Genomic DNA, 17,336 nt, shown 5'->3' on the forward strand with positions numbered 1-17,336 from the left:
TCTGTCATATCCTATTCAACACGTGGCCTCTCAGTAGTGGTATGCTTCTTAATTATCTGCTTGCTTCTGTACTGCGTCTTCCTTATGACGAACTTTTTTTTTTTTTTCAAGAGGGAGGTTTCAAGACACTTTATCTTCCAATTCTGGCTTTCTCTTTAGCGACTAGCACCTCGGCTTTTCTTCTTTTTTGTTGCCCTAGGTCAGTGTCCCTCTTACATAAACAAAAAAAAATCACATTAATATTTTATTCCCGAAACACCTCCCTATTTCTATTATGAGATATGTGGAATAATTATTTTTGCCAATAGGGAACTAAGACACCTTGCTATTTCTTTTAAGTATCCCTAGATTACCTTCCTAGTTCTACAATTAAAGACCCGTGGAGCAACCCTCTATTTGTATCATTAAGGAACCTGAACCACCTTGCTATTTCTGTCACCGGGAATCCCTGAAACACCTTGCTAGATCTATCATTTTAAGGATCCTCAAACACCGTGCTATTTCTGTCATTAGGGATCCCTGTAACAGTCTTGCTGATTCCCTAATAAGAAAATCCTGGAGTACTTTGTTATTTCCGTCACTAGCAAGCCATGGAACATCACCATATTTCTGTCATTGAGGGATCCTTGAAACACCTGTTATTTCAATCATTAGGGACACGTGGAACACCTAACACTCTCTTCACACATTAATATTTCCATCATTAGTGGCCTTTAGAACACCCTGCGGGCGCCACCCTGGAGTCTTAGGGAAGGTAAATCACGATGCTTTACCGCCTAAACCCTCGATAATATCCAAGCATCCATCTTTCACTCCGGACACCTGGCGGGGGGGTTGGGAGTGTTACCAAGTCCCGAACACTGAGGACTCACCTGAAGCACAAAACCGAACCACGAAACCCATCAATCTCCAAAGTACTAAGAAAAAATTATGAGCCTCTACCTATCTGTTGTATTTAAGGTGCGTCCCTAGTGCAATGTTTATGTCTAAGGATCCCTGAGGCTATATATATTCCGTGATGGTATCAATTATTTAAATTCAAGAGATGTTATCACTGGTAAGTCCTCCCTTGGCGGCACTGCGGCGGCTCATCCTTCCCTTCATTCCTCATTCACCACTTCTAATCACCGCCACCATCACCACCTCCCACCACCATCACCGCCACCACCCCCCGCGCCCACCTACCACCACCTAACATTTACTTGCCCAACCCACCCACCTGTGCACCTCGACCTTCACTCCGTCATCTCACCTGTGCCCCGCTTCAACACCATCACCGCGTCACCTTCTCGACTCAGACGGTTCAGTGCATGGTGTAATTATACTTGAGTCTCCTTTAAGCGAGATTATGAACGAGATACAGAAACTCTTTGTTCTCTCATAACTATTTTTACAGAACAAAGGCATGATTAGTTGGGTTTAGTTATGTTCTTATGGATGTTTTTTTTTTGGGGGGGGTTAATTTTTGTTACACTGTCACTGGTCATGGAAATAACTTTAATATCTCCAATAAACTCCACTGGAAGTCGTTAAAAGTATTCGAGATAAGACACGGAAATGTTTAAGAAAATTATTCCATGTAGTGTGTGTGTGTGTGTGTGTGTGTGTGTGTGTGTGTGTGTGTGTGTGTGTGTGTGTGTGTATTCCTCTTGAAGCGAAAAAAGAAAAAGAAAGAAAAGAAAAAATGTCATGTTCGTCTCTCTCTCTCTCTCTCTCTCTCTCTCTCTCTCTCTCTCTCTCTCTCTCTCTCTCTCTCTCTCTCTCTCTCTCTCTCTCTCTCTCCGCCTACATACCACTGCCTCCACACCTTTCTCCACCTGTCTGCTCCGCCCACGACTATCTGTCTTCGCACTTACACCACTTAACTGATTTTCTTACCTGTCCTACGCCATCATTCCCTCCCTTCCCTCCCTCCACGTGTCCCTTTCCCTCCCACCCTACCCCCACCTGTACCTAACCCTACACCTTCCATACACCTGCACAAATTGGGAACAGGTCCATAGACGTTTTCCTATAAGTATACATAGCTAGTTGACTTTCCCTTCTCCTCCTCCTCCTCTTCATCCTCCTCCTCCTCCTCCTCCTCTTCCTACTCTCACCGACACACATTCAAAACTCATATATTACCCAGCATCCTTCATACTCGCCCTTCTAAATATCGATCGGAAGTGTGTTTGCTCCAATTTACTGATGTACGACACTCTCCCAGCCTCGCACGAAAGCTGTTAGCCTCAATGTGTCTTGCGATACGATACCTACCTGACTGTTTGTCCTTCACGTGCGAATTGTCGAGTGTTAGATATTGAATGGTGACACAATAGGATGACGTGCTAAGGAAAGCATGAGGTGTGACGTCAGAATATATAGTGCATGTGGCAAATACCTAAGTCCTTGAACCTTAGGCAGAGTATTAAGTGAACAAGAACATATGCTTGAAGTAATGAGAAATAAATGACGAAATAAATAGATATCACATAAGACTGAATGACAAACCAACTAACACGCACTTGATTATATACTACGTAATTACCCAATTAAGCAGCTAATTATATAAATAGCATGCAGAATGAAATAGCAAATAATAACAATAACAACTATCACAATTCAAAGCTTAAAAAAAAAAATATTATAGCACTTTAAACTCAGTTAGAAGTATATATGTGAAATTGAATTAAATCAACAATCCAGCTAGTTAAATCAATAAATCAATACTAAACAAAACGAAAAAAAATAAACAAATAAACATACAAAACACTAAAAGGATAAATACAAAAAAATAATAAGAAAACATCAAAAACCCAAATACTCAACTAAACATTAAAATAAATACCAAATGAAATAAAACGCTACACACTCCTAACTTTCAAAAGCAACACCCAGACTAAGCAGCTAAAGAGATAAATGAATAAAAAAATGAAAACCCACGTAGGTACATTGGATACTAAAAAGGACGAGCATAAAGAGCCGTATCAAACCACCACGAAATTTTAAGCTCCAAAGATTAAAAGCCATCCACTTTACTCTCGTGTCCCTAGAGGTCATTAGCATATCCGTCGGCGCATCAAACTCACCCTTATTATCGCTCAATATCGCACCTTCTACGTGTATGGCATAATTCCGAGGCACACCTACACACACACACTTACACACACACACACACACACACTAACCTCCACTCTCTTTTCTTCTCTTCCTCCTCTCTTTTCCTCCGTCTTTCATCTATTTTCTCCTCCTCCACCTATTTGTACTCTCCTCTTTTTTTTTTCTCCGTTTTTCATCTATATTCTCTTCCTCCTCCTCCTCCTGTTATTCGTACTATCTTCCCTTTCCTTCCTTCATGCTTTCATTTTAGTTCTCCTTCTACTACTTTTATTACTTTTTTTTCTATTCAGTTCTTCCTCTTCTTCTAAGTTCTCCTTCTCTTTCTATGACTTTCTCTCTCCAGTCCTTCCTTCCTTCTTTCTTTCATCTAAGTTCTTCTCCTACTATTGTTTCTTCTTCAGTCCTTTATTTCCTTCATTCTTCCTCCCTTTCATCGATTTTCTCCTTCTCTTCTTGCTATTACTATCACCTCAGTCTAATCCTTCCTTCCTCCTCTCTTTCACAGATCTTCTCTTCTTACTATCATTATCACCTTAGTCCTACATTCTCTCATCTATATTTCTTCTTCCTCCTCCTCCTCGTCCTCCTCGTCCTATCTCTCCCGCCCCTCCTCCATTGTCTCCTCTTCCGTCCCCATGTTCTCATTTACTCTTCTCCTCAGCACAGATTGTATCTCACCTGTGCTTGAGAGACTTAATGAGTGTCCTCAGGTGGCGCGGATCCTATCAGATACTCATTATTATTTTTTTCCTTCATTTAATTACTTCAACCTTTACGCTGCCACATTACTCTGCTCTTTTGCATGCGGCGCCGGATTGTGTATATAGATTTTCTGTTTTTTTTTTTTCTATATTCTTCTCTGCATGTGTCGTCCTATACAGCTGGTTACTGGCTATTGTTAATTATGCATATGAGGTTACTCTGCATGTATTACTGTGGTGGTGGTGGTGGTGGTGGTGGTGGTGGTGGTGGTGGTGGTGGTGGTGGTGGTGGTAGTAGTAGTAGTAGTGATGGTGGTAGTGTCTAATCCTCCGTATGTTTGTGTATTACATTATATTAAGAGAGAGAGAGAGAGAGAGAGAGAGAGAGAGAGAGAGAGAGAGAGAGAGAGAGAGAGAGAGAGAGAGAGAGAGAGAGAGAGAGAGAGAGAGAGAGAGAGAGAGAGAGAGAGAGAGAGAGAGAGAGACCATGTGCGTGCGTCCGTATCAAAAAGGGATTCAATAACACACCTTGAAAGAAAATAATTATGTGCTACAACTTTTCCCTTGATCCAAATGAGAGGGTGCGGGTCGCGGCCCTCAACGTCTCAATCCCTATAAAGTGCAGCTGCCTCTCGGATCTGGGACTCGTCTGTCTCGCTGCCTCTAATACCAAGCACTGGCACTGCACAACAATATCCCCGGGCTCTGAGAAGGTTCTTGCAACTAAACTACTCTTGGTTATGTGTGGTGGAAAATAAAACTTGGGGCTTCTTAAGTTCTTTGATTCTTGAACAAGGCCTTAAAGAAAACACAAAATGAAAAAGAAGATTCTGATTCTCTAAAAGATGATTCTAATACTTTAGAGGATTGCAATACTATAAAGAGGATTTTAATACGTTATATACAATTCTAAAAAAAAAAAAAAAGAAGAAAAAAAAAACGTAATATCCTTAAGGTGATTATAATGATCATAAGATTATAACAGCATAAAGCTTCAAATACCCTACACAACATTCTGCTTCCTTAAAGTTATCTTAATAATCTAAAGAATATTGCATCATAAATAATATAAAAAACTAAAGAATATTTTCCAACGCTACAAATACTATACCATCCTAAATATAATTTCAGCATCATAAAAAAAGAAAATACTCTTACGATGACTTTCATTAGACCCTCAAGAAGACCATGACATCATTAAAAAGACGATGAGGCTTCAAAGAAAGGGTCACAATCTTTAAAATCATCCTATAGCCTTTGAAAAATCCTACAGGAGATCCTCGGTAGCAAGATCTATAGAACCTCAATTAGATCTTACTCGGTACAGGACACCCAAGACCCTGGCAAATCCTAACGGCGCATCCTCACGCGTCCCTGGAGACAAAGCAACACCACGGGGTCGCTTCCGCCTCTTATGGCCACCAGGGGGACGAGTTACGAGCGATTATATTTTGGGAATAAATCAAACATTCACAGTTCTAAGTGGAGCGGCCGCCAAAAAGTGGTTCTCCTCCGCCAGTAAGTAAACAGGGAGTCGCCTTCACCGCCCTCGTCACTGCGGTGCTTCCCTCTCCCCCTCTAGAACAGTCCTCAGATAAATCAAGGAAGGAGGCGCTGCTTGTACAAAACAACAACGGGACAAAGAAAGGCAACGAGATCCTCTTAAGTGGGACACCAAACCACCACCACCACCACCACCACCACCATCACCTTCCTCCTCCTCCTCCTCCTCCTCCTCTGACTCGAGACGCCGTGCCCGGACAGAGGTTAAAAGTCACTCTGCCTCCGCCCTTCATTCTTGCATAAAATATCCTCGCCCTAGTAAAGTGAACGAGATATATATCCTGATAGGAAATTCCACACGTAATATAACTTTCCGTATCGATCGATAGATATGAATATAGAGCATTTCATCCAATCATCTGCCCTTGACGCGCACCACAGTGTTTTAGAGCTTAAACCCGACATGAGGCTCTGTAGATACCGACGATAGCCGCACACACACACACACACACACACACACACACACACACACACACACACACACACACACACACACACAAGCATTCATGTACACACACAATGACAACAAATGCACGCTTATTTGGCATCATGTAAACACTCATGCGGATACGGGCATGTACACGTCAAAACATCTGCACACACACCACACACACACACACACACACACACACACACACACACACACACACACACACACACACACAAAGATTCTCCTACACTTTACCAGGTCCTCAGTCTTCACACCATTTTCATACACCTTTTATTCTTTCGCATTTAGTATTATTTTCTATCATTATTATTGTAATTAACACAACGCACAATCAAGAACACCGAGAACAAGTACACACCATACACACCAGAACACACTTACAAATATCACCATTTATATAAGTAAATACACCCTAGAGCACCCTGTGAGGCAAGTACAACACCTATCCTACATTTGTTTTTTTCATTTTTTTCTACAATCCGACCACACACACACACACACACACACACACACACACATAACACTTAAGAATTCTATCCACCTCCCCACCTACCTTCCCTCCCTCCTTCTCTCCCTCCCTCCACCCCACACCAGATCCCCTCCAGCGCCGTCTCCTTCACATAAAAGTCTACAGAACCAAGTCCATTTTGCAGCATTTCCTCGGGTCCGCGTCTTACTGACATGAGCTCAGCAAGATCCTCGAGGACTCAGCATAGACGGACACAAAATGATACGCGCTCGTCTTGTTATAACGTAATATTTGAATATCTTTACGAGTATACACTAAGGAAGGTACAGTGAAGGGAGAGAGAGGGAGAGGGAGAGGGATGGAGAGAGGGAGAGGGAGAGGGAGAGAGAAGGTACACGAATTTACTTCATAACAGAGAAAAGCAGTTCGTGGGAATGTATATATAAATCTTGATATAGAAAATAAAGGATATTATTATTTGCATTGAGTGATGGAGTGAATGGCTGCAAGTGTTGAGGCGATCAGTGAGTAAGGGTGAATGTTGTGTTGCGTTGTGTTGTGTTGTGTTGCGTTGCGTTGCGTTGCGTTACTGGGAGAATATGTACAAGTAAGAAGGTGGTTATGTGTGTCCCAGCCCGCACCAACACTCACGCCTTTGTTGTGTTAATAGCTACTGATTGATTGAAAGATTGGCGCCGCAACATCGAGGTCATAAGGCGTCTTAATACAGAATCACGTGACACTGACGCCATTGCGACCCACTGAGCGGACAAAAGGACAAAAGGAGGAAAAGTGAAAGAAAGATCGCAACTGTGAAATATTTGAAGATAAGAATTCCATTTCAAGAGAGATAAAAAAAAAAAACTACAAGATATTTGAGGGAAGGTAACAACTGCAAAATATTTGAATAAAAAAGAAAAAGAAAAGAAAAAAAAACAGAACCTAACTACATAAACTAACACATGAATGAACTGATGAAGTGAAATATAACACACGTATACGCACAACCAAACAAAACAATTTTCAAACCACGGAATTAAAAGATATTATATAAAAAGAAGATAAAAAAAAACAAAAAAACAAAGGTTACAGAAAAGACAACACATAGTACACAAACAACACGATAAACTCTAAACACCACAAATAACCACCACCACCACCACCACCATCACCACCACCACCAAAACAACAACAACACACCACAAATAAACGAAACCACAAATATAAAAGATCTGCTCCACCCCATTACAATCACACCACCACCAGACACCCCCGTAGAGCGCGCCCCCCTGCCAGGACCCCCGCCGCTCGCTTCACACCTCCTCGTCGTGGTGTATGACGTTTGGCACTATCTGGCCAGGTTATCAGAGCTATAGGGGGTCGTTAAAACCTGCGGACAAGACAGAGCGAGAGTCTAGACGCCTTGGAGGAGGAGGAGGAGGAGGAGGAGGAGGAGGAGGAGGAGGAGGAGGAGGAGGAAGATCTGAGAGTGTTGGAGTTAAGGATATAGGTGAGGAAATACGAGTAGTTAGTTGTGGTTGCAAAGGAGGGACAGAGAGAGAGAGAGAGAGAGAGAGAGAGAGAGAGAGAGAGAGAGAGAGAGAGAGAGAGAGAGAGAGAGAGAGAGAGAGAGAGAGAGAGAGAGAGAGAGAGAGAGAGAGAGTACCCACATTACAATAAAGAAAGCATTCACAAGATATACGAGGGATGAGAATAAGAATAAAAAAATTTGTATAATGACGACACAGGAGAAGTAAAAGTAGGAGAGGAGGAGGAGGAGGAGGAGGAGGAGGAGGAGGAGGAGGAGGAGGAGGAGGAGGAGGAGGAGGAGGAGGAGGAGGAGGAGGAGGTGGAGGAGGAGAAAAGAAAAGATACAAGCATAAAGATGAAAGAACCGGAGACAACGACCACAATAACTACTAAACGCACAGACACACATAAAAAAAAAAAAAACAATGAATCTCCTTGAACAATAAAGAAAAAAAAAATGAGGAAAATAAAAGGTGAGGAATTTAGACGACAGGTATCACTTCCCTTAACACATTTGGAGGACATGAACAAGCTGCGCCGTGAAAACCTACTCCACTCTGAGGCGCCGGACAGTTTAGAAGGAACTCGTTGCCTTAAATAAGACGGTGAGCGATTAGCCAACAAGCCGAGCCAGCCAGGTAGACACACGTTACCTGGGCTGACCCTCTAACGCATGATGGGTCGCCGCCTCAGGTGAGCGGGACGCGAGGTGGGGTCCTGCCTCACCTGAAATATTTGGGTGTGTTAGAGAACGTCAACGGGGATGTCGATGGAGGAAGATAAACACATAATCCATTCTGCCAACTCTATATGTTAAGGGGTGTTCTTCCGCCACCACCGCCACCACCATAACCAGTGCCTCCACCACCACCACCACCACCATGACTTGCCTATCATCGCCTGCCGTCTACCCATCACCTATTCACCTATATCTCATGTCCTCCCTTCCTTGTTCCTCTATCCTTTCTTGTGTTACTTTGTTCTCTTCCTTCTCTTCTGTTCTTTCCGCTTTTTTTTCTTTTTCTGTTCCTTTTCCTCTAGCACCTGTTGCCTATCCCTTCCTTTCCTGGCTCACTGTACCTCACCTTTCTTCTTCTTCTTCTTCTTCTTCTTCTTCTTCTTCTTCTTCTTCTTCTTCTTCTTCTTCTTCTTCTTCTTCTTCTTCTTCTTCTTCTTCTTCTTCCTCCTCCTCCTCCTCCTCCTCTTCTACTTCTCATTCTTCCTATTTCTCCTCCAACCACAATCTTTCCTCCTTCTCTTCCTCCTCCTCCTTCTGCATCTTCCTACTTTTCTTCTCCCTTCTTTTCATTTTCTCTCTCCTCCATATTCTTAATTTCTTTATTTTCTCCTTCCTTTCTTCCACTACTTCCTCTCCAATCATGCCGAGAGAGAGAGAGAGAGAGAGAGAGAGAGAGAGAGAGAGAGAGAGAGAGAGAGAGAGAGAGAGAGAGAGAGAGAGAGAGAGACTATCTAATATCTTCTAGTTTTAATTCCAGCGGACAAAGGAGATAAACATAGCAGACAACCACACCACGTCCATAAATCTGAGCCACGTGTGTCCAGCGCCTGCATAAATATAGATTTGGGGCTAATACTTATTTCTAATACACTAACTACACTAGCGCTGCATGTTAGCGAAAAAAAATATAGATTAATAGAATAAACGGACGACGTGTATAAAAAAAAAAATAATACTAAGCTAATTCTTATTTCTTATACGCTAACTAGTCTGCTACAAATACACCGTTAATAAGATAAGAGTATATACGGCGTCTGTATAACAAATAGAACTCGTTGTAAGCCTCCATTATGCCGATGAGATACAAGATCGCAAGCCGCAAATATTAAAGTAAATAGTTCGCAGATAACGAAACATAATTAGTTACGGAAGGAGGGAGATAGGGAGGGAGAACGGGATGATAACGATACGTCCAGGCGAGTATGACCTGCATGACTTACGAGGATTGATAAGCCACGGAACCCTAAATGAAATATTGTGGATAAAATGTAACTCAGTGACAATCTTTAGAAGTTGATGAGGAGGAAAAATAAGAGCAAGAGCATGACAGAGAGGGAAAAATCATGATAGAAGGATTGGAGGTAATTAAGATTGTGATGAGGTTTATTCCAACACTAAATACTAATGTTACTATACTACTACTACTACTACTATTACTACTACTACTACTACTACTACTACTACTACTACTACTACTACTACTAATACTACTAATAATAATAATAATAATAATAATAATAATAATAATAATACGAACAGCAACAACAACAACACTACCACCAACAACAAATTAAAATAAAATCCAGATCACGAACAAACCAAGAAGGGGAAAAAAAAAGGCGACTACAAACACGAAAAAAAAAAAAAAGGCAAGGAACGGTTGACGAAGAAGCAACAGGAAGGAAGAACAGAGGAAGGAAGTAAGGAAGGGAGGACGAGGGAGAGACAGCCCTGGAGGAGGAGGAAGAGGAGGAGGGGAGAGATAAAACTTGACCCCACCAAGTCTCGGTCTCGTGGCCATGCGGAGATATCTCACCATCTCGCAGCCAGGTCGAAGAGACGTTGCCTTATCATCTCGCTTTGCATACGTCCATCAATATTCACTTGGCTGAGGCAGGTGAGGCAGACACTTGATATACGCACTCCTCCACCCTCTCCACCCCTTCCATCTCCTCCACCTAGCCACCCACTCCCGCCCATCCGTCCCTTCAGTTCCTCCCGACGCCGCCTTCATTCTCTCTCTCTCTCTCTCTCTCTCTCTCTCTCTCTCTCTCTCTCTCTCTCTCTCTCTCTCTCTCTCTCTCTCTCTGGTTCACTATTCAAGTCTTCGTTTTCTTTCATTTTTTCTTTCTCTTTCTTTCAGCTTCTTTGTTTGCGTGTCTTCTCTCTCTCTCTCTCTCTCTCTCTCTCTCTCTCTCTCTCTCTCTCTCTCTCTCTCTCTCTCTCTCTCTCTCTCTCTTGGCTTCCCCTGTTTAGGCCCACCCATCCACCCACATTCATGAACCCACTTATTCACTTACTATCCATCTAGAAAATCTATCCACCTTTCTTTTCATAAGCACTTTTTTACTCTCTTTTCATTTGTTTTTCATATATATTTATACAAGTACAGTTTTATCATCTATCTTTTTTTTTTCATTCCTCATATTTGTGATCACTATCTTCACCTCGTTTCCTTTTCCCTGTCGTGTTTCTTTTGTATATTCGACATTTTTTAAGTTTTTTTCTTTTTTTTTTTTCTTTCTTCTCTCCATGTTCCCGATCTGTCATGTTCCTTCATCGCTTTTCCTCGCGTTTTGACAATAGCCTCCACTTTCTCTGACCCTCCGTTCGTCTTTATCTTATCTCCTTCCTGTACATATATTCTCCTTTTTACAGTTCCCCACTCCCTTTTCTTTGTTACACTACTATGCTGTTAATTCCTGATGGCTGGTTGGCTGTCTGGCTCCTCTCTCTCTCTCTCTCTCTCTCTCTCTCTCTCTCTCTCTCTCTCTCTCTCTCTCTCTCTCTCTCTCTCTCTTTCTCTCTCTACATAAAACAAACAAAAAATCAAAAACCAAAGCAGAATCATTACTAACACCACAAAAAATAATATAATATATAAATACATAAGTAAAATACATGAATAAAGTATATACCAATTTCAAAACAGGAAGGTGGAGGCGGGGCGTATGAGGGGAAAAAAAATACATGTAATAAAAAGTCTAAGAAAATAAATTACAAGAAAATTATACATTGTGACAGTAATAATAACTGTCGTGAAAGATGTAAGACCCAAATATTTGTTTAGAAAAATCATTTGAGCCGCAAGAGTACACCTTACATCACGCGCTACACCCTCCCGCTACACCCAAAGTACACAAAAAATGAAAGGTATATCCGCAACACCTATCAACACCTATCTTCCTCCGCGTGGCGTTATCATCACCATCAACAACCCTCGGCGTCATCAGTGACCCACCCACCATCACCATCACCACCACCATCACCAACATACCCACCCGCCCTCGCCCTTCAACCCCTTTCGATATCACCATCACCACCATCCAAGCACCATTACCCTCATCACCTTTACCATCATTTCTCCACCACTTGTCAACTGCCACACAATCACATCCTTCCCATCAACTCCATCATCACTTTGGAATGATCCACACCACCACCACCACCATCACCACCATTAAACTTATCATCATCACCCTACACATTCATTATCATTCACTCCATTACTCCATCACTCCATTCCACCCTTACATAATTTCACGATAATCACCATTCCTGCATTAACTGTCCCCCTCATCGAGCTGCACCGCCTCGCCAGCACCACCATTATCACCACCACCACAAGCACCGCCACCATCACCTCTGCCGCATTTACATCAGTACCCAGTCAGCTGTGGCGAGACGAGCTTTCCCCGACGCCCGAAAAAGGAGTGAAGGAAAGTATTCTTTGTTTAAGCCGAGCCTCTCTCAGAACTGTTTATTAATCACATTACTGACCCCTCTCTACCAGGCCATTAAACATTAACTTTGCCTTCGAATAATACTATTGGTGTTCTTAAATGTTTCGATATTATAATTCAATTTCTTTTAACTTCTTTTAACCGATTATGGTGGAAGTTATAGGGGTTTTCAAGAGTTCATGATTTTAGTGGTTAAAGAACAAAGGACTGCACATTCAATAGAAAAAATAATCTTCAGTGCCTGACTTATGATCCCCGTGGTCTTTCAAGTTAATCCTTATGAATGCCCTGAAGTGCTTAAGAATGCTAGCTATCATTGAGTTAGAATAATCAAGACGTGCCAATCATAAGTGTTAAATCATACTCGTCTTCTCATTCCTTCTCTTCTTTCACGTCCTCTCCACCAAAAAAATAATGAATAAATTAATGAGTCAATAAATAAACAAGCAAACAAACTAACCAGTAAATAAATCAATCAATAAAATCACCTTTTGCGCAGCCTATGAGTAATTGCAAGGTTTCGAATTATTAACCTCACACAGCTATCATATTTCCCACATCCCTCTCCGCCAATTACCTTTACTTCTCGTCTTCCACCCCGGTCTACTAAAAAAATCGACCTTAACTTAACCTTTTGAGTCATACTTAGCCCTTGAATGATGAAACCCACATCCCTTCTATCACACGTGTTAAGTACCTCTCCTCTCCCTACATCTCATTTTCTTCATCTCCCTCCAGTCTGCTCAAGCCTTTGTTTGAGTGGCAGCAAGCCTCACAATGATCAAACCTGCGCTCCTTCACATGCTTGCATTGCAGTTCTCGTCGTCTCAACCCCTCCCCTCCCCTCTCCTCTCGTCTTTTCCCACCTCCTCCCACCTAAGAGACAGTCTTGATCCAGCCTTTGTTTGAGTCATAACAAGCCTTCGAATAATCAACCACACACCTACCACACCTGTCGAATTCCTCACCTCTGCCTATTGTTCCTCCTCCTCCTCCTCTCTCTCCTCCCCTTTCCTGCCACCCAAAAACTCGGCCAGGTACGCACCACACCTGGCTCTCATCCTGCTGGTGTCATTCTACTTTACATAAAAAAGATATTTAAGACGCAACGTCTCCTAGTCCTTGATAGTTATCGTGCAGCGGGCGTTTATCCTGCCAGCATCAGCCCGGTGTTGCCGATAGTGGAGCTTTGTCGTACAATTTTACGGCACTCTTTAACGCCGATATCTTTTAACGGCTCAAAACCTCTAAGAATACAAGGGAATCGATGGATATATATTGGAGTGCGCGTAGTTTTCCACTTTACTCGGAAAATATAAATGAATACCTATAAAAATCGATGGGAGAGGCAGGGTGACAAACGCACACACCCCTCCCTCTCCCACTCACTCTCCCTCCTCGCCCACCTCTAGACACGCTGCGTTGGCACCATTGCATCTATGAGTACATCCATCATCCAATTTCAGGCGTCACACTCTAGCATCTGATCATTCAACTTACATCATTAATTATTATTTATCACTTGCCAATAGCATTCAGCGCTGGGCCTTCATCTACATACGATCATTTCCACCCGGGAGAGGCTTCGGACTCCCCTTCCTGTTCTGTACAGTTTCTAAGGCTGAACTGAATTATTAACAAAGGACTCGAGACTTGTTCTGTGGGTGTGCAAAAGCGGTGCCGATCGTGAGCTCTGCGTGGACACGAGTACGACTAATTCACTGATATATGGAGAGCATTTATCAACGCCAGCCTCGACGCCCCCCGCTGGCTACTTATTTTGTCTAAACTGCGAGTGCTTAGGAGCATTTAGTGGCACTACTGCACACGCGAGGGAACTGAGCAGGTAGCAATGTTCCGCGACGCTCACCTGCCCGAACCATTACCTGAGGATAATAACTCACATTTGTCCTGCTGCAATGGACGGCGGTGCTCGCAATTTTGCAGTGTGAAAGCTTCTAACGTCGTATCTTTTCTTTGAGTGTATTATTTTTTTCTTGAGTAAATTTATATTCTACACCGAAACAGGATACACGTTTTATAGAACCCTTTCTTTCTTTTTTTTTTTTTTTTTTAGATTAATGGTCTAGCAATCATTAAACAGATAAACAAACAAATAAACGAGGACAATAATGGTACCTTATTGCTAAACTCAATCAAATTAACACATATATAAACATGCAAGTACACAATACTGAACGCGCATTGATTCCTACTGTTTAACTGCTTCCTAGTACCTGCACTGTGCAAAGTTTGTGCCACGAGACAAAACGTTTCCCAAACACTCAAGTAATAAACAAGAGAAACGCGCCTCTAAATGCTTGCACCAGTCAGCAGCCAGCAAGCATAATGTAAGGTGAATATGTCTGCTGAGTGAAAGGAAACAAATGCACGGAGGAAGAGGAGGAAGACAAATAATTATGAACGATGCATAATGAGAGGATAAATATTGTTTTTATCTTCGACAAACAACCATCGTCAGCTTTCAACAACCATCAGTCACCACCACCATTACCACAATTCAAGCCTCCTACACCACCACAACACACCACCGCCACGGGAGGCAACACTCACTCACTGCTATCACAACACACACACACACACACACACACACGCACAGTCTCCACCCAGCACCCACCTGTCTGCTATCATTTCACCCTTATCACTGCCTTACATTCTTGCTAACACTCCTCACTTTCCGCTAACTTAATATTTATTCTTTCTCTTACAAACCTGGCGCCCTTATCTATCCTCAGTGCCACATATCTACATTCTGGCACTACACCAGCTCACAACAAACACACGAGACCACTAAATACCGTGTTATTTCTCAGATATTTTACAGGAATGCCTAAAAAATGACAGTTAATCAATCTATAGACAAAATATGAGTTGACAGACCTACCTTGGACATGTTCATATTGCGCAGGCGTTCATCGGCCAGCATTCGGTTGTACATGGCGCGCGCTAAATTCGACCTTAAGTATGGCCCGCCGCGCGCCTCACTCATGCCGATCGCCGCCGCCAACACACACACCACGATCCGCCACTCCAGCCCGGCACTCATCCAAGACACCCACTCCACCACCAGCGTGAGGTACCACAGAGCGTCCGGGAATGTCAAGCAGTACAGAATTCAGTGCTAAAGTTACGTTAAATTCACTAAATGCCTTGAACACTGCTACGGGAGCAGGTGTGTGGGGCGGCAGCTGCTTGGCAACGGCCTCCTCCTGGCTGATTTACACACGTTCCCAATGGTTTACCTCTGTCCACAGCGCGTCCCTGGGTGGTCAAACACTCGTAGGTCAAGGAAAGCACGTCAGATGAACAAATTAGGCAGAAATAACACCGTAATATGCACTTAAAATAAGGGGCCTTGAGGAAGATGGCGTTGTTTACTGTACGCTGAGGCCATCTGGCGGCGGGCGGGATGACCACGTGCGGGAGGGAGGTTTAAACCCGGATCGATGGCGCGCTGAGGTATCGCCCCACTAGACTGACTGATTTTATAGGGAAATTTTTATACAACATTCCAATTACGTAGCATGAAGGCAGTTTTATACCTCATGAATACTCACACGAGGACTTAACAAGAACTCTGGACAGTGCTCGCCGGGATGGGCAGCGGCGTCACCTCGCTTTCACATTTTATTTTTCGAGAATTCTGAGGGGAAAAAGTCTGGAAGGAGGAACGGCAGTATCAAAGGAAAATTGAATTAGCGGAAGTTTGCCTATCTAATGTGTGCTTTCATAACGTCGACGCGGCACCAAAGAAACTTGATAAGAAGGGGAAGGGAGAGGAGGAGGAGGGGCCCGAAGGGGGAGAGGAGGAGGAGGATGAGAGAGTAAAGGAAAAGAGAGGGAGAGGAAGGGAGGAGGAAAATAAGATTCAGGATGGTGGAATATTCAAAAGTGAATGGATGTAAACGGCAAGCGAGTAAATACAGGAATAAAGATAAAACAAGAATTAAAAAATAAATAAATAAATAAAGTTAAGGATGAATAAAGAAAAGACTGAATTAACGAATGTTATATATATATATATATATATATATATATATATATATATATATATATATATATATATATATATATATATATATATATATATATATATATATATATATATATATATAAAGAGAGCAACAGAAAACCACCCTGCCTTAATGAGAGATGCAAAAATGTGTATGTAAAATGATGAAAATATATGAATTTGATTTAATAAAAGTGAAACGTATACAAAACGAGGATAAAGGATACAAATTTCCTTAAACATAACACACACATACACACACACACACACACACACACACACACACACACACACACACACACACACACACACACACACACACACACTAATGAAATAAATGGATGGAGGAAGGAAGAAAAGGAAAACGAAGGAGAGGAGGAGAGGAGGAAAGAGAAGGCGATAAAGGTAGGCCTATAAGGAGGGAAGGAAGAAAAGGAGGAAAAGGAGGAAGAAAAGGGCTGAGAAGGCGGAGAGCGAAAAGTCCTCAAGGAGTAAGATGAGCGGTGGATGGACCTGTAATGGATTGGTGAAGGGAATGGGCGGAGGGGAGGGAAAGAGGGGTAGGCATGTAATGTATAGGAAGGAAGGAAAGGGAAGGAAGGATGGGGTGTGACGTACTGACTGAAATAGAGGCGAGGGAATGGAAAAGAGGAGGGGTGTGAAATACATGCTCAGAAATTGTGAAAGAGGATAAAAGTGGTGAGAGGAGAAGAGGAGGAAGTGAGGAATGTTAGGGTAAGGATAATACTTGATAAATAATGGAAGGCTTGTGAGAGAGGATTGAAGTGGTGAAAGGAAAAGACGTGGAAATGAGTAGGATTAAGATAAGAACTATATATATATGATATTAGTGGAAAAATTAGATGCATGAAGTGGTAAAGAAATATAAAAAATATACATATGTTTAAATATAATCACATGAAAACACGAATAGGAAAAATATTTCAAAACTGAGTATGCAACAAGAAACAAAAATAGAAAAACAGGAAACTAAAAACTGCAAAG

General features: G+C 42.3%; 1 protein-coding gene across 2 annotated transcripts in view; it reads right to left on the reverse strand.

The window, feature by feature from the left end:
• LOC135106151 (protein-L-histidine N-pros-methyltransferase-like) overlaps positions 1–15,912 on the reverse strand; it is a 136,850-nt gene extending 120,938 nt beyond the window's left edge. The window contains exon 1 of one of the 2 annotated variants that reach the window (XM_064014949.1): positions 15,204–15,889. In XM_064014949.1, coding sequence (XP_063871019.1) covers positions 15,204–15,365 — 162 coding nt within the window. In that variant the 5' untranslated portion in view covers positions 15,366–15,889. Of the gene's footprint in view, positions 1–15,203 lie in introns of both variants that reach the window. The other variant, XM_064014948.1, reaches the window with a different exon arrangement.
• Positions 15,913–17,336: the final 1,424 nt, after the last annotated feature.

The sequence above is a fragment of the Scylla paramamosain genome, chromosome 13 (genome assembly GCF_035594125.1).
Source record: "Scylla paramamosain isolate STU-SP2022 chromosome 13, ASM3559412v1, whole genome shotgun sequence".
Classification (NCBI taxonomy): domain Eukaryota; kingdom Metazoa; phylum Arthropoda; class Malacostraca; order Decapoda; family Portunidae; genus Scylla; species Scylla paramamosain.